Source organism: Dama dama, chromosome 17, assembly GCF_033118175.1.
Source record: "Dama dama isolate Ldn47 chromosome 17, ASM3311817v1, whole genome shotgun sequence".
In the NCBI taxonomy this organism is placed as follows: Eukaryota; Metazoa; Chordata; class Mammalia; order Artiodactyla; family Cervidae; genus Dama; species Dama dama.
The window spans coordinates 33,005,118-33,024,373 of record NC_083697.1 but is presented as its reverse complement, the minus strand read 5'-3'; the positions used below and the strand labels follow the sequence as shown (position 1 = coordinate 33,024,373).

At 36.3% G+C, this 19,256-nt stretch overlaps 1 protein-coding gene across 1 annotated transcript in view; it reads right to left on the bottom strand.

Annotated features, from left to right (window-relative positions):
- Window positions 1-19,256, bottom strand: part of STPG2 (sperm tail PG-rich repeat containing 2) — a 355,392-nt gene that overhangs the window by 117,537 nt on the left and 218,599 nt on the right. The window contains exon 11 of the mRNA XM_061164741.1: window positions 6,604-6,763. Coding sequence (XP_061020724.1) covers window positions 6,604-6,763 — 160 coding nt within the window. The remainder of the gene's footprint in view (window positions 1-6,603; window positions 6,764-19,256) is intronic.

The following is a 19,256-nucleotide window of genomic DNA, read 5'->3' as shown; positions in this document are numbered from 1 at the left end:
AGGGGCTGGGAATGGGGTAGGAGGAGAGATGTTATTTAAGGGTATACAACTTAAAACTAATAAGTAAGTCATAGAGATTTAATGCATAACATAGTGATTACAGGCAACAATATTATATCACATCAGCCTATCTCGGCTTTCAAACATGCCTTTCTCACTAAACCTGATCATTTCCAGCTTTTGATTTAAAGTGAGGGATGTAACATTTCCTTTCACATGAACAGTTATAGGCTATTTTAGGGTTATTAATTGGTCTGATTTCCATATTGTTACATATCAAAGAATAGGGAGACCTGAAAGAGGGAGAGAGGGAACTGCAAGTTGATGGAGCAGTCAGAACACACATGACATTTACCAGTTAAGTTTGCCATCTTATATGGGTGTAGTTCATGATGTCCCCAAGCAATTAAAATAGTAACATCAAAGATCACAGACTACAAGTCACCATAACAAATATAATAATAATTAAAATCTTGAAATATTGTGAGAATTACCAAAACGTGACATAGAGACAGGAAGTGACCAAATGCTGTTGGAAAAATGATATGGATAGACTTGCTCAATATGGTGGCCACAGGGCATCAGTTTGTTAAGAAAAAAAAGCTGCATCAGTAAAGTGCAATAATGCAAAGTACAAAAAAAGAGTTATACTTGTATTATCTCTATATATAAAATCTATACATTTTCAGTTATTCTTTACACCTTACCTTCCACCGAAATAAAAAAAGTCCATTTTCTGCTTTAAGGCTACCATTCTATTTCAGATTTTGATTCTGATAACCTTTCTGTTCTAAAATATTTTGCATCAATCCTTTTATCCCCTCCCCAACATAGTTAATTTCTCCTCAAATGAAGCTTTTCCCATAGTCTTCAAAGATTCTTTAGTATACAAAAAGTGAATGACTCAGAAAATTCATTTTCTGTATACTATATATAGGGTAATTTTACCTTTAAGATACACCTAGTAAATAAATTGATCTTTCTCAAATTGTATACAAATAAGAATTTACCTGATATATGAAGGACCCAAAGAAACAAAAATGATTTGAGAGCAAATCGAATAAAGTGAGCTTACTTTCAGTAATAAAATTTTTAATAATGATATAAATTCAGCAAGTCTCCAATATTGAGCTGATCAATTTTTGCCTATACTCAGAATTATACTGCATTTTCACAACCCAAAAGTATTTCTGGAAGCTACAGAAAAACAAGCCAAAAAATTACATGTTTATTGCAATAGCACTCAGCAAGTGGGATGAACTGCATTTTGACAAACTCTATAGTATTTCTGAAGCTATAATATTACAAACCACTGAGATAATAGAATAAATAATTAGTTTTCACACTACACTGATTTTTATATCAAAGGTACCACTTATATTTATTGAAAAAGTGAACAAAAATATCTTCATAGGATATGTTCAATTAACTTCAAAGATGAATTATATTTGTTTCCTAAAATAATTTCCCATAGGAATGTGATACATAAATCACGCTATTTTCATTGGAAATGATCTATGCTTTCTATACAAAAACAGTCTCAGTACTTGTTATGTTCAGCCTACAAGTGTTATATTTATACTATGTATTGTTTAATCTATTATTAACTTAAATATTGATTTTAATTAAAATTATGCTTTAAATTTCAATTGTTTTATTAAAATTTTTAAATCATTTTTGCTTACTATAAAACAGTGTATGTTCATACAGAGAAAGCAAAAATTGAAAAGCAAAACAAAATATTTCATGAGCCTAAGGTTGTTTAATCACATATTCTTTTCCAAGTAAGCTCTTCACTGACAACACTTTTTAAACTGATGCAGAATCCACAATGAACTCCCATTCTTCCTTTTTTCTCTTTTTTCTCCACAGCATTTATAACCATCTGGTATTCTTTCTTTTCCTTCCCTCATTTATCAACCTATTGATCTATTGATTCATTTATTTATTAAATATCTCGATCCTAAAGTTTTGCTCCATGAAACACTGTTTATATCTTGTTCACTGCTCTATCACAAGTCCCTGGAACAGCACTTAATATGTAAGAGGCTCTCAGTACATAGTTGTTGAATGACTGATCAAATTAATCCTATCTTGTTATCAGGTTTAAACGATATTACCATTTTAAAATTTTTCATAGGACTCTATTCAGCTTATACATCAGAATTACCTATTTTTCTTTTATTTAATATATTTAAAACTTTTCATTTTAAGTATTCTTGGATGAATATACTTGATGTGTAAAACTTTAGGCATATCATCAATTATTTCATAGAGGAATCACAGAAGTAGAACTTTAAGGTTAAATGGGATGTATATTTGAAACATTCTGCCAGCCTGTCCTTTAGAATCACTGATATGAACTTATACCTCCACTGTGATACAAAAGAGTCCCCAATTTTCCATATTCTCAATGTTTTCATTCATTTTCTTTTTAAATTTGTTGAGTATTTCCCTCCTCCAAATGTCCAAAAACAGGTCAAATATGAGAGAAAAAATAATGTTTAATTCTCTTTACACATAACAATTTTACTTTACCTGAAGTGGATTTACCACAAAGTCATTTACATATACCTGAATTAAAACTTGGTGTGTAAGAGTAGATTACTTTATAATGTGATACACCTCATTTAATAACTTTCTCATTAAATGATTCAAATGTGTTTTTATTGGTTACACAACATTTAATGGTATACAGTATACTGACTGCAACTATACTACTTCCCTCTTTAATTTAGACTAATGAAAATGAGTTTTATCCTTCTTAAATAACTTCAAAGAAAAGACTTCATTTGAATAAGACAAAATCACTTCCATTGTGTTAATAAAAGTTCTAAAATAATTTGAAATAAATACACAGCTATAGAATGTTGAGTGATTGAATATTCTATAAGTGTGTGAGTCCCAAGAATACTATTCATATATCAACCAAACTCATATTATGCCATTTATCAATCTCAGTTCTTACCACTTTTACCTACAAATATCAGACAGTAATAAATTTTTAACTTGCCTATTATTCTATTATAGGTACATATTCTTTAAGTTCTGAAAGGCAAAGCATTCAATTCTTCTTGCCAATGTCATGACTCATGGAAGAAACATGCATATCAGGCTCTATAAATTAACTCAGTCCTACAGTTGCAAATGTATACAAATACACATATATAGTAGCAGAAAATAATTTATCTGGCTCATAAATAATTTGACATAAAACCCAAATGACTCTTATCACCAGTATTAAGGTAAAACAATTACTAAGAGTTAAATGACAAATATTAGGGATTTAAAAAAAACCCACTCTTTTCCTATTTATAAGAATATATGATAAGAAAAAATATCATTCATAGGATAAACATTGACACAAAACATATAACCAACAGAATTACTATCATTATACCTTTTGATCATGTAACAATGATTTAAAACAAAAACCTAAAGACTTAACATCCCAGTTGTCCCCAACAAAAGGTAAATGGTATTAAGAACTATAAATATAAATGGGCTATTCCCATTATAGAATTTAAAATTGCTTATAATATCAGTAAATAAAAAATCTAGCCTAAACAAAAATCAACAAAATAAGATGAACATATTCAGAGATCAGATAAAACCACACACCTGACTTATTTTCCTAGATTGGATCAACGTAACAGGAGAAACAGAAGTTAATCTTCAATTACCAAATCAAGGTATAGATATTAATTGAATTGGCCCTGGTCACCTATTAAATATATGTAAGAGACATATTTTGGACTGTATATGTTAAGAATAAGTTCAAAAAAATGAACCATTCTATAATATTACAGTATCTACATACATCAGAGGAAATCAAATTTCATAATCATGGCATCAGGTAATAGCTTCAGAAATGCATATATTTTTTCAAATGTGTTGATTATAGAGGTATGTGGGATATCTGCTATCATTTATTTGAATTATAGGCTACTTTAAGATGCAGGATGGCAAACTTAATGAAGTATTGGCTTACTGTGATAAATTCTTTTCATTTAGTAAACTAGCTTATCTACAGTTGTATAGTGACGTTGACAGCCTATATGACTTTGACTTCCAAATAATAAGTGTCTTCATAATGAATATATTTCCCTATCCCAAAATCTTTCAGAAGCTATTGCTGGCTTGGCATTAAGAAGAAACATGTTTCATATTATAATAAGATTTTATACTTCTAGGAGATTCAAATGTCCTGAAAATGACTTTAAAGTATAGTTTTATTAATCTTTCATACTCTCATGAGAGTCAAGAGGTGGCAAGTATTATCTCAATTTTGTAAAATAGAAATTAATGAAACAATTAGTGAGTTTACTTGCCTGACGCTAAATACTGAAGTAACGAAAAGTCAGATTCCAATTCTGGAACATAACTTAAACTCTTACTATGCATTCTATCTATAATACATTTTATGGATATGAGAGTAAAGGAAAAGGAAAAAAATCTTCAGAAAATATGAAAACCAATCTAATCTACTTTAAGGGACTCTGGAATAGATATCTGTTTGTTACTTGACTGATTGTTCTTGGTCTTGGTGACAGTGATAGTACCTGGACTTCAAAGAACTAATTTCCCTAAAACATTTCTGGGTGCCCATATACTGAGTGTGGTTAGGGACACAGACCACCTGACCTGCCTCTTGAGAAACCTGTATGCAGGTCAAGAAGCAACAGTTAGACCTGGACATGGAACAACAGACAGGTTCCAAATAGGAAAAGGAGTACATCAAGGCTGTATATTGTCACCCTGTTTATTAACTTATATGCAGAGTACATCATGAGAAACACGGGGCTGGAAGAAGCACAAGCTGGAATCAAGATTGCTGGGAGAAATATTAATAACCTCAGATATGCAGAAGATACCACCCTTATGGCAGAAAGTGAAGAGGAACTAAAAAACCTCTTGATGAAAGTGAAAGAGGAGAGTGAAAAAGTTGGCTTAAAGCTCAACATTCAGAAAACTAAGATGATGGCATCTGGTCCCATCACTTCATGGCAAATAGATGGGGAAACAGTAGAAACAGTGTCAGACTTTACTTTTTTGGGCTCCAGATTCACTGCAGATGGTGATTGCAGCCATGAAATTAAAAGATGCTTACTCCGTGGAAGGAAAGTTATGACCAACCTAGATAGCATATTAAAAAGCAGAGACATTACTTTGCCAACAAAGGTCCATCTAGTCAAGGCTATGGTTTTTCCACTGGTCATGTATGGATATGAGAGTTGGACTGTGAAGAAAGCTGAGTGCCGAAGAATTGATGCTTTTGAACTGTAGGTGTTGGAGAAGACTCTTGAGAGTCCCTTGGACTGCAAGGACATCCAACCATTCCATCCTAAAGGAAATCAGTCCTGAATATTCACTGGAAGGACTGATACTGAAGCTGAAACTCCAGTACTTTGGCCACCTCATGTGAAGAATTGACTCATTGGAAAAGACCCTGATGCTAGGAGGGATTGGGGGCAGGAGGAGAAGGGGACGACAGAGGATGAGATGCCTGGATGGCATCACCAACTCGATGGACATGAGTTTGGGTACTCCAGGAGTTGGTGATGAACAGGACGGCCTGGCGTGCTGCAATTCATGGGGTTGCAGAGTCAGACACAACTGAGCGACTGAACTGAACTGAGCTGATGGACACAGTAAAGGTAACTGAATTCTACTGACACTTCAAACAAAGCTAAAACCTGACAAAATATATAATGGCACAATAACTCAAAAGATGAAAAAGAAACTAAGGAAAGCTAAATTTAGACTTAAAATGGACTTGTAAGTTGGTAATATACCTGACTCTTGAAAGTGAAAAATAAAGCAAGTCTCTATGGATTTCAGGGTTCCTGAAGTACTCTTATTTGCTTGACCCATCATATTCTCCTGCTTTGATTTTTCTTTAAAACCTCTTAATTTTCTCTATTCTATTTTTTCTTTTCATAGTCTCATAAAGATTCATTACAATAATTTGATTTTTTACTGGCAATACATTTGTAAATTACTGTTGAAAACTCATGTTCCTATTCTTTATCTAGCACTCTGGTGTGAAATGGACTTACCAATTCATTTTCATTACCAAGAAAAGCTATTTCATTACATTTTAGTACAGAAGTGTGATTACTAGTAGCTGAACTAATTGCAATTTTAAAAATAAAAATTTCTTTTGGTATTTCAAGCCCTGATAAAAATATTTAGCTTTTAAATTGTTGCTTTCTTAACATTTGAGGAAAATTTAAATAATTCCATGAGACTGGCATGATATGTATAAGATACATATCTTGTATATGACTGATTTTCCAAATCAGTAGTTATTTCTGCTCTAATAATGTAGCATATTTAGAGTTTGTTTTTTTCTCTAATAAGAGATGACTTATTAGCTGTAATAAAATTAGTAAAATTGTCTTTGGAAAAATTAAAAGACATAAAATTCCGAACAAACCTTACAGTTGAAAAAAATCTAAAATCTTTCACTAAATAAGCAGATTTAGGTTGTTTAAAAGAGACATGATAAACGTAAATGTATGTTTACAATTATCTATTTTAATACGGAAAACTTAGATTTTTTTTTTTCCTTGTATCTTTAAAAGGACAATCTTTACTTACCTGGCCCATCATCCACTTTGTCCAGGCACCGAGGTGTTGTGCTAAGAAAGGAGGCATGTTTTATTCTAGCCACAAAAGTACGAGGTGGCATGTATTTATGTTGAATTTGAGACATCTCATAGGATTTTTGAACATCATAGGCACCTGGTGCTGGAACACCCTGAAACAGATTTCAATGAACTAGCATAAACATTTAGGAAATTTCCAGAAAGATATAGATGTTCACACTAAGAAATGGTATACGTAGAAAAATACAAAACTTTAACTTCATTATTAAAAATAGAAATTTAAAAGAGTATCCCTAAATATGCTCTCCTAAATGAAGTATAAACTGACTCACAAAAAATTAACATGAACAGAATCATGAAGTACAGATTCACATTCTCAAAATTAGTCTTCATAATATAGTTGTTGTTTAGTCGCTAAATCGTGTCTGACTCTTTTGCAATCCCATGGACTGTAGACCACCAGGCTCCTCTGCCCATGGGATTTCCCAGGCAAGAATACTGGAGTTGTCATGGCCTTCTCCATAGGATCTTCTCAACCCAGGGATAAAATTCACATCTCCTGCATTGCAGGCGAATTCTTTACCATTGAGCCACTGGGAAGCCCTTCATAATATATATCAAACTCTAATTTTCAAATTTCACAATAAAAATCAAATTTTATATAGAAATGAGAGCACTGATTATTTATTTTCTTAAGTAGCAAAACTATTCCTGCTTTAACGTCCTATGTGAGCATACTTTACTTATCCTACAAATGAGACTGCTTATTTCATTTTAATAGATTTCAATTAGCTTAAAAGGCTTCCCTTTTCATCACTTATGGCTCTTAACATGCTCTACAGTTATATTAACATTTTTAATCAACATAAACCACATGGATATTAATAACTAATAATAATTCTAAACAAAATAAAAATATTATATATTTTGTATACAATTAATGCCTACAAATCAGCTAATTACCTCAATGAAAACTTTTAAACCTCATTTTCTTCAAAATATTTTAAAAAATGTTTTATATATAAAAATCTGTTCATCTGTTTTATGTACAAAGACAAAATTTTTTTAAGTTTTAATAAATTTTGGGCAGGAAACTTGTCTTGTGACTAAGGGTGGAGGCTCTAGCACTAGACCTCTTTGGTTCCAAATATCTGCTGCTTACTTGCTGTAGGACTATTTAACCTCTGTAAATACAGAGGACTATTTAACCTCTGTAATTCCCAGTGTCTTTATCTGTAAGTGGGAAAACTATAGAATGTATATTTTATGTCACTGAGTTGCTGTGAGGTTTAAATGAGTTAAAACAAATACTTAGATTGGTCCCTGAATCTACAAAACAGTTAGTTATTCTTACTGTTCCCTGGTGGTTCAGATGGTAAAGAATCTGCCAGCAATGCAGGAGACCTGGGTTCAATCCCTGGATAGGGAAGATCTCCTGGAGAAGGGAAAGGCTACCTACTCCAGTACTGTTGCCTGGAGAATTCCATGGACAGAGGAATGTACAGTCCATGGGATCACAAAGAGTTGGACATGACTGAATATCTAATACACAAACTTACCATTCTACAAAAGCTAATTTCAACGTAGAAAACAAGACTGAACAATCAAAGTATAGGCAAACAGAAAAGAGAGTTTTTAATGTTTCAAATAAGTCAAACACATTTGGATACTGAGAAAGCATACTTTTGAAGTCCATCTAGGAGCCGAACTTTATAAAACGTACTTTCTTTGTTCCTTAAATCCCTATGATCATCACCTTCATGTACAAGACAACAACATGATCTCCCACTTCCAAAGAATCACTAAATAAGGTAAAAGCATGGATCATGACTGGTGGAAGAGATTCTTACATGCAATTCCATATTTCTGGTGTAAATACTACGTCAAACACAAATTCCACAATCTATAAGTCAACTGAGAATGCCAATTACTATTTCTTTCTTGTCTACACTAGGAGCATATTTAGTAAAAGTAGACTGAGGATAAATGGTAGTAAAATAGCTCCAAAGATGACTTTTGGATCTTTAAGGACTGCCTCTGTGGTATGTGAAAGGAAAGCATAAGAGAGCACAAAAACACAAAGAAACCATTCATATAAAAAGTACTCAGAGTATTTAGGAAAACTTTACAAAGATCTTGATTATACCACCCATTTTCATTTTCTTATCAAAAGCTGTTCAGTTCAGGCCAGTCACTCAGTCGTGTCAGGTCAGTCACTCAGTCGTGTCCGACTCTTTGCGACCCCACGGACTGCAGCATGGCAGGCCTCCCTGTCCATCACCAAACTCTCAGAGTTTACTCAAACTCATATCCATTGAGTCGGTGATTCCATCCAACCATCTCATCCTCTGCCATCCCCTTCTCCTCCTGACATCAATGCTTCCCAGCATCAGGGTCTTTTCAAATGAGTCAGCTCTTCGCATCAGGTGGCCTTTCAGCTTCAACATCAGTCCCTCCAATGAACACCCAGGACTGATGTCCTTTAGGATGGACTGGTTGGATCTCCTTGCAGTCCAAGGGACTCTCAAGAGTCTTCTCCAACACCTACAGTTCAAAAGCATCAATTCTTCGGCACTCAGCTTTCTTTATAGTCCAACTCTCACATGTATACATGACTACTGGAAAAATCATAGCCTTGGCTAGATGGACCTTTGTTGGCAAAGCAATGTCTCTGCTTTTTAATATGCTATCTAGGTTGGTCACAACTTTCCTTTCAAGGAGTAAGTGTCTTTTAATTTCATGGCTGCAGTCTCCATCTGCAGTGATTTTGGACCTCGAAAAAATAAAGTCAGCCACTGTTTCCCCATCTATTTGCCATGAAGTGATGGGACCGGATGCTATGATCTTAGTTTTCTGAATGTTGAGCTTTAAGCCAACTTTTTCACTCTCCTCTTTCACTCTCATCCAGAGGCTCTTTATTTCTTCGTTTTCTGCCATAAAGGTGGTGTCATCTGCATATCTGAGGTTATTGATATTTCTCCCGGCATTGTGCTTAATCCAGCCCCACGTTTCTCATGATGTACTCTGCATATAAGTTAAATAAGCAGGGTGACAATATACAGCCTTGACGTACTCCTTTTCCTATTTGGAACCAGTCTGTTGTTCCATGTCCAATTCTAACTGTTGCTTCCTGAGCTGCATACAGATTTCTCAAGAGACAGGTCAGGTGGTCTGGTATTCCCATCTCTTAACACCCTGTCTGGAGTCACCACCTAGTCCCTCTTCTAGTAACTAGACTAAATATGAGTGGTGGGTTTGGCTGATGCTATGTAAAACCTTTTTTCTTCTTTTTTTTAAATGCATTGAAGAAAAGGTAAGTAACTACACAAGTGATCAGTATTCTTTAATGATAGTGTTCAACCTCCAAAACTTTGTCAAACTAGCTACCCTAAATTTGATTAGATTCACTGTCTCCTCTACAAGTGAAAATATACTACTTCATTCATGATCACCTCATTTTGTATCATTTGCATGTTCCTCTGAAAACGTATTCCCTTAGTCAGTTCAGTCACTCAGTCACGTCAGACTCTATGCAACCCCATGGACTGCAGCAAGCCAGGTATCCCCGTCCATCACCAACTCGCAGAGTTTACTCAAACTCATATCCATTGAGTAGGTGAAGCCATGCAACCATCTCATCCTCTGTCATCCCCTCTCCTCCTGTCCTCAATCTTTCCTAGCATCAGGGTCTTTTCCAATGAGTCAGTTCTTGACATCAGGTGGCCAAAGTACTGGAGCTTCAGCTTCAGCATCAGTCCTTCCAATGAATATTCAGGACTGATCTCCTTTCTGTCCAAGGGACTCGCAAGAATCTTCTCCAACACCACAGTTCAAAAGTGCATCAATTCTTTGGTGCTCAGCTTTCTTTATAGTCCAACTCTCACATCCATGTATAACTACTGGAAAAACCATAGCTTTGACTAGATGAACCTTTGCTGGAAACGTAATGTCTCTGCTTTTTAATATGCTATCTAGGTTGGTTATAGCTTTTCTTCCAAGGAGCAAGCATCTTTTAATTTCACGGCTGCAGTCACCATCTGCAGTGATTTTGGAGCCCCAAAATGTAAAGTCTTATTCCCTAATTGTGTCCTTTATTGATGTTTCTAGGCTGTTCTTACTCATCTTCAACTCTCATTTAATCGAAGAGATTAATATGTCAGGCAAATTTTCTAGGCATTCATTAATTAATTTCTAGGATTAGTAAGACAAATGTGAAAGCCTGTTTAAGAGCAATAATGGAGAGGGTGAGATGTAGGGAAACAGTAACACAGAAATTTACATTACTATATGCAAAATAGATGGCCGATGAGAATTTGCTGTATGGCTCAGGAAACTCAAACATGGACTCTGCATCAACCTAGAGGGGTGGGATGGGGAGGGAGGTTCAAAAGGGAGGGGGTATATGTATACCTATGGCTGATTCATGTCAAGGTTTGACAGAAAATAGCAAAATTCTGTAAAGCGATTATCCTTTACAGATAAAATATATAAATAAAAAATATATTCATTTTTTAAAAAAAGAGCAACATCACTACCTATATATTGCATTTTATATACCATTTCAGGGGAAAATAGTATGTATAGATAAAATCATCAAGTTTCTATGGATGATTCCTTATACATCACAGAAAATAGGGAAGGCATTTGATGAATGGATATAATAGACATTTCTCATGTCTTTTTTTACCCAGTATTTGAATCCTGTTCCTGTGTTTGGAATATCCCACATGTTTTGCAGTACAATCTGAGTCTTAGCACAAAAGCTAAAACTACTTGATTCCCATCTTCCTAGTATAATTTTTAAAACCCAGGACATGAGTTTAAGCCATAGGCTCAAATGCCAGCTTTTCAACTGGCAGTTAGTTATTTAAAAAAAATACAGAACATTAAAAATTCCATTTTAGAGGTTATTTTATTTCTTAGCTTAAATAAAGTGAGTTTAAAAAAACTCTATTCCAGTGAAGGCATTGGCAGTGCTAGCAGTTATGTTTATTTCCCAGAGCCAACAGTGGGAGGACAAGCTGAAAGACACAAATAGAGACTAACGGAAAATGTCATAAATATCTGATGAAATAAAAGTTATGTTTTAATGCCAATTAAAGTATAAGGTGTCTTGACTTTTTCATCTGGAAAGCCAGGGTCCTATCTAAAAATGACATAAATTATAATAGAATTAAAATAATTGATGTATGCAAAATTCTTAGAATGTTATCTATTAAGGCATTAAGGAACAAAAACCTCAATTAATTATAGTCAGAAGATCAGAAGAGGGAGCTCTCATACCCTGGGATGATAGTAAAGCCCTACAAGAAGAAATATCCTCTTCTTTCCTGGCAAGAACTCAGCCAATGAAATACCCTGGACTCTGTTTTCTATATAGCCCTCCCAACTTCCTTTTTATCTCTGCAAAAGTGTTCTCCTTCCCTAGCCCTGCAGGGACTTGCACATGACTCACCATGGTTACAGGGAGTTCTCAGGTGGTTCAGTGGTAAAGAATCCACTTGAAATGCAGGAGGCACAGGTTTGATCCCTGGATTGGGAAGATCCCCTAGAGGAGGGCATGGCAACCCACTCCAGTATTCTTGCCAGGATAATCCCAGGAAAGAGGGCCTTGGTAGGCTACAGTCCATAGGACCACAAAGAGTCAGACACAACTGAAGTGACTAAGCATGCACACATACGCCATGTTTGCAGACACCAAATTGCCATTCTCTGCTAATCTCAAACAAACACATCTTTGCTAGAGAAACATTCAGCAATCTATTTGTTCAGACCAACATGCTTGATACATAATAAGAACTACTGTTTGTTTTCATTGCCATCAGCATTATTGCCATCAGCATTATTGCCATCAGCATTATTATTTCTATTAGTTGTGGGACTACATGAAACCCTCAGTGATACTTTCGCTTCCTGCAGAGAAATACCAATAGGACATTTAAAAGGAAAATTCCTAGTATTTTAAGCCCCAAACAGCCAACAAAAACAACAAAATTAAAAATCAAAGGCCTTGCATAATTCCCCATGCCCAGAATTCTTAACCACTTAAAATCCTAACTGACCTGAAGCCTCAAAGACCAGTTCACTTCAAAAAATTCAATTTTTCCAATCCTTGTTCCCTGCCATTTTGACATGTGAAATTTCATATACTCTCCAATATTGGTCATATGAAACTGTAGGTATGCTCTGATCTTTAAAAATTCTGATTACCAAATACCAACGTTTAAACCTTTGGCCCCGGCAAGAAGTGGAGCATTTAATCCCCAAGCTGACTCCTAAGAAGTAGCATACTGTGAACAGACTGAACTTGCGTCAGCCTCAGAATGAATTTTCCTTTTACCAAGCTATGGTTAAAGATTTGAGGATGTCTTTATTTCACATTTCCTTTTTTCAGTAAAAGTGATACTTTTACTGGCTACAGAATTCTTGATTCACTTATTTTTCTCCTGGCATTTAGCATGTCATTTCACTGATTTGGGGGGCTTCCCTGGTGGCTCAGATGGGAAAGAATCTGCCTTCAGTGCAGGAGACACAGGACGCACTGGTCCAATCCTGAATCAGGAAAATCCCCTAGAGAAGGGAACGGCCACCCACTCCAGTATTCTCACCTGGAGAATCCCACGGACAGAGGAGCCTGGCAGGCTACAGTTCATGGGGTCACAAAGAGTTGGACATGACTGAATAGCTAACACTCACTGATTCTGGGACTCTACTATTTCTGATAAGAGATTCATAATCATATTATTTCCACTGGATGTAGTAAACTATTTTTCACTTTTAATATGTTCTTTTTGTTTTTGGCTTCCACCCATTTGACTATGTATGCCTAAGAGCAGATTCTCTTTATAAATATTTTACTTAGCAGTTCACTGAACTTCCTGGATTTATATATTCATGTTTTTCATTAATTCTGGAAAAGCTTTCAGCTATCTCTTCTTCAAACTTTTTTTCTGCCCCTTTCTTTCTCAACTCCCCTCCAGAGACTACCATTTCATATATGCTGGAATATGCGACACTGACCCAAAGGTTTCTGAAACTTCTCATTTTGTTCAATTTTTTTCTTCAGATTCAATGATTTCTATTGAGCTATATTTTATTTAGTTCACTGATTTTGTCTTCTGTCATCTCACATCTACTATTAAGTCCCATTGGTCAATTTTCATTTACACTTGTGTCCTTTATAATTCTAGAATTCTTTTTTGGTTCTTTTGCTTGCTTGCATGCTTGTTTCTATTTTTTAACTGATATTCTCTAGTGTCTAACTCAGTATATTTACTTTAATTATCTAAACTGAAGTTCCCTTGACCCCACAAGAGACACCCATACTAGCCGGGGAGTGTCCAGGAGTCTCCAGTGAAAGCGTGGGTCAGTGGTGGCCAGCTGCAGGGTTGGGAGCACCGAGTGTAGCAGTATATGCAAGGGAGCTTTTAAGGAGCTCCCTACACCATTACCTACACCATAGTTCATCATTACCTACACCATAGTTCAGTCCCAGGTAAATAACAGGGAGGGAACACAGCCCCACCCATCATCAGAAAATTGGATTAAAGATTTTCTGAGCATGGCCCTGCCCATCAGAACAAGACCCAGTTTCCCCTCAGTCAGTCTCTCCCATCAGGAAGCTTTCATAAGCCTCATATCCTTCTCCATCAGAGGGCAGACAGAAAGAAAACCACAATTACAGAAAACTAATCAATCTGATCACATGGACCATAGTCTTGTCTAACTCAATGAAACTATGAGCCATGCCCTGTAGGGCCACCCAAGATGCCCAGGTCATGGCAGAGAGTTCTGACAAAATGTGGTCCACTGGAGAAGGGAATGGCAAACCACTTTAGTATTCTTGCCTTGAGAACCCCATGAACACTATGAAAAGGCAAAAAGATAGGACACTGAAAGATGAACTCCCCAGCTCGGTAGGTGCCCAATATGCTACTGGAGATCAGTGGAGAAATAACTCCAGAAAGAATGAAGAGGCAGAGCCAAAGCAAAAACAACACCCACTTGTGGATGTGACTGGTGATAGAAGCAAAGTCCGATGCTGTAAAGAGCAATAATGAATAGGAACCTGGAATGTTAGGTCCATGAATCATGGCAAATTGGAAGTGGTCAAACAGGAGATGGCAAGACATATCGTCGACATTTGAGGAATCAGTGAACTAAAGTGTGCGGGGAGCCGACCTGAATGTACAGGCCCCTTATGGCCCTAAGAGAGATCAAAAGGTCTCTCTTTGTCCTGCCACCCCTTCTTGTTAAAGTATAGACTGGCATTTCTCTCCTTCAGGGAAAAAACACACCGGTGACCTTTTTGCCTGTTTTTCTGGTGCTGATAAGCTCATCATGCCTGAAACCTGTTTTCCATCTAATGTTCTATTGATGAAACCTGTTTTCCATCTAATGTTCTATTGATCTTAATCATGTTGGGCGCTAGGGTAATTAACGGTTTACTGATCTTGAGTGTGGGAATTTAAAACATCTGTAGCTCTGCACGTATGCAAACCCTCGATCTATTCTTAGTAACTCCTGTTAGCGTATATATAGGCATGGTATTCTTCAATAAAGTTGGCGGAGTCAGACGCAAGCGGACTCCGTCCCTCTCAACCCCATCTTTCTCTTTCTGAGTCTTCTTTCTGAGTCTTATTTTTCCTAGGTACTCTGGTAATTGCATTCTTGACCAGTTCGTTTGCCGGCAGGCTCCGGCAAAAGTGGACTGGAATGGGTGAATTTAACTCAGATGACCATGATATCTGCTACAGTAGGCAAGAATCCCATAGAAGAAATGGAGTAGCCAACATAGTCAACGAAAGAGCCTGAAATGCAGTAGTTGGAGGCAATCTTAAAAATGACAGAATGATCTCTGTTCATTTCCAAGGCAAATCATTCAATATCACAGTAATCCAAGTCTATGCCCAAACCAGTAATGCTGAAGAAGATAAAGTTGAATGGTTCTATGGAGACCTACAAGACCTTCTAGAACTAACACCCCAAAAAAATGTCCTTTTCATTACAGGGGACTGGAACGCAAAAGTAGGAAGTCAAGAAACACCTGGTGTAACAGGCAAATTTGGCCTTGGAGTACAGAATGAATCAGGGCAAAGGCTAATAGAGTTTTGCCAAGAGAACACACTGGTCATAGTAAACACCCTCTACCAACAAGAAAAGAGAAGACTCTAACATGGACATCACCAGATGGTCAATATCAAAATCAGATTGACTATATTCTTTGCAGTCAAAGATGGAGAAACTCTATACAGTCAGCAAAAACAAGACCAGGAGCTGACTGTGGCTCAAATCATGAACTCCATGCTTATTGCCAAATTCAGACTAATATTGAAGAAAGTAGGGAAAACCACTAGACCATTCAGGTATGACCTAAATCAAAACCCTTATGATTATACAGTGGAAGTAACAAATAGATTCAAGGGATTTTTGATCTGATAGACAGAGTGCCTAAAGAACTATGGATGGAGGTGCGTGACATTGTACAGGAGATGGGGATCAAGACCATCCCCAAGAAAAAGAAATGCAAAAAGCAAAATGGCTGTCTGAGGAGGCTTAACAAATGGAAAGAAGAGAAGTGAAAAGCAAAGGAGAAAAGAAAAGATATACCCATTTGAATGCAGAGTTCCAAAGAATAGGAAGGAGAGATAAGAAACCCTTCCTCAGTGATCAATGAAAAGAAATAGAGGAAAACAATAGAATGGGAAAGACTAGAGATCTCTTCAGGAAAATCAGATACACCAAGGAAACATTTCATGTAAAGATGGGCACAATAAAGGACAAAAATGGTATGGACCTAACAAAAGAAGAAAATATTAAGAAGACGTGGCAAGAATACACAGAAGAACTATACAAAAAAGATCTTATTGACCCAGAAAGCCATGATGGTGTGATCACTCACCTAGAGCCAGACATCCTGGAATGTGAAATCAAGTGGGCTTTGAAGTATCACTATGAACAAAACTACTGGAGGTGATGGAATTCCAGTTGAGCTATTTCAAATCCTATAAGACGATTCTATGAAAGCGCTGCCCTCAACATGCCAGCAAATTTGGAAAACTCAGCAGTGGCCACAGGACTGGAAAAGGTCAGTTTTCATTCCAATCCCAAAGAAAGGCAATGCCAAAGAATGCTCAAACTACAGCACAACTGCACTCATCTCACACACCAGTAAAGTAATGCTCAAAATTCTCCAAGCCAAGCTTCAACAATACATGAACTGTGAACTTCCACATGTTCAAGCTGGTATTAGAAAAGGCAGTAGAACCAGAGATGAACTTGCCAACATCCGTTGGATCACCAAAAAAGCAAGAGGTCCAAAAAAGCATGTACTTCTGCTTTATTGACTATGTGAAAGCCTTTGACTGTGTGGATCACAATAAACTGTGAAAAATTCTGAAAGAGATAGGAATACCTGACCACCTGACCTGCCTCTTGCGAAATGTTTGCAGGTGAGGAAGCAACAGCTAGAACTGGACATGAAACAACAGACTGGTTCCAAATAGGAAAAGGAGTACGTCAAGGCTGTATATTGTCACCCTACTTATTTAACTCATATGCAGAGTACATCATGCAAAATGCTGGGCTTGATGAAGCACAAGCTAGAATCAAGATTGCCGGGAGAAATATCAATAACATCAGATATGTAGATGACACCACCCTTATGGCAGAATGTAAAGAAGAACTGAAGAGCCTCTTGATGAAAATGAAACAGGAGAGTGAAAAAGTTGGCTTAAAGCTTAACATTCAGAAAACTAAGATCATGGCATCCGGTCCCATCACTTCATGGCAAATAGATGGGGAAACAGTAGCAAACTTTATTTTCTTGGGCTCCAAAATCACTGCAGATGGAGACTGCAGCCATGAAATTAAAAGACACTTACTCCTTGAAAGAAAAGCCATGACCAATCTAGACAGCATATTAAAAAGCAGAGACATTACATTGCCCACAAAGGTCCCTTTAGTCAAGGCTATGGTTTTTCCAGTAGTCATGTATGGATGTGAGAGTTGGACTATAAAGAAAGCTGAGCACCAAAGAATTGACGCTTATGAACTGTGGTGTTGGAGAAGATTCTTGAGAGTCCCTTGGACTGCAAGGACATCCAACCAGTCCATCCTAAAGGAAATCAGTCCTGAATATTCACTGGAAGGACTGATACTGAAGCTGAAACTCCAGTACTTTGGCCAGGTGATGCAAAGAACTGACTCATTTGAAAAGACCCTGCTGCTGGGAAGGATTGAGGGCAGGAGGAGATGGGAATGACAGAGGATGAGATAGTTGCATGGCATCACCGGCTCAATGGACATGAGTTTGAGAAAATCCAAAAATTGGTAATGGACAGGGAGGCATGGTATGTTGCAGTCCATGGGGTCGCAAAAAGTCAGAACGACTAAGCAACTCTACTGAACTGAAGTTCCCCTGATTCTTATATTTATGATAGCTACTTTGAAGTCTTCATCTGTTAAATACAATGTTTAATCTTACCAGAGTGTCTCAACTGTTTCTCTCCCTCTGAGTTTGAAACATACTTACCTAATATTTACATATCTAATTAGTTTTGGTTGAAAAACAGCTATTTTAAATAATATATTAACTCTGGATTCCATTTTCTACAGTAAGAACCATTGTCTGCTGTTGTTAAGTTTTCAAATTTATTTAAAAATTTGTTTATTACTTCAAGAACATGCAGAAATACCCTTACCTACATTGTTTATATTTATTTTTGCCTTTTCTCATTTTGTCCTAATCAGTAAAATCACAAGGTGTTCAACTCTATTCTGTCTTTTAAAGATAGATCTATACAGACAAATAAGTTACCTTTGTTTTTAAATTTGTCTGCTTTTCCCTATAGTTATGCCAATATTATTGTATATATTGATGGAACTGTGATAAAAAAAATTTTAATTATCATATTATTCTGGCAAATTAAATTTTTTAAAATGTTAAGCTTATTTCTAAATTGCAATTTGTCTTAACATGTTTGATTTGTAATTAAAGTTGCTATTCAAGCATTTCCACCAATGAGTAGGTTTTGATAAGCCATCATTACTTTTTTAAAATGGTAAAATGTTAAAATAGTAATTTTAAAAATGTAAGAAATCTGTGGAAGCAACTGAATTTTATGTACTAAATTCAAAAATGGGGAAAGGCCTTCTAATGTTCTAATGTAATGGTTTACATTACAATCTGCTTTCTCCTATATGGGCATTTACCAAGTCAAGGCAAGAGCTAAAGATGAGGTTTTTCACAGGCAGCCAGGTTATTCTACCAGAAAGAGGAACTAGAGGAACTTTCAAAGGACACAAAGTCTATCTTAACGGACTGAAGATCAGGGGAGAACAAATTCACTATCATTCTTTACAATGGACTATTTGGTGAGTGCTAGAGCAAGCAAAAGAACAGAAGTCTGGGCTAAAGAGACAGAACAAAATGTGCAGCCTCCTGATGCTTAGGAGCCAAAGCCACACTATTGTATGGGCTGGCAACAAATACAAGCCTCTTTCTCAGGATATTTCCCAAGTTTTGAACCCAAACAGCATAGGAAGCCAAAGAGTAAGCTTAAAATTCGTAAAGGGTAGGACTTGCAGGGAGAAAACACGAGACCCTCAGCAAGGGCAACATGAATAGAGGAGAGCCACAAAGGC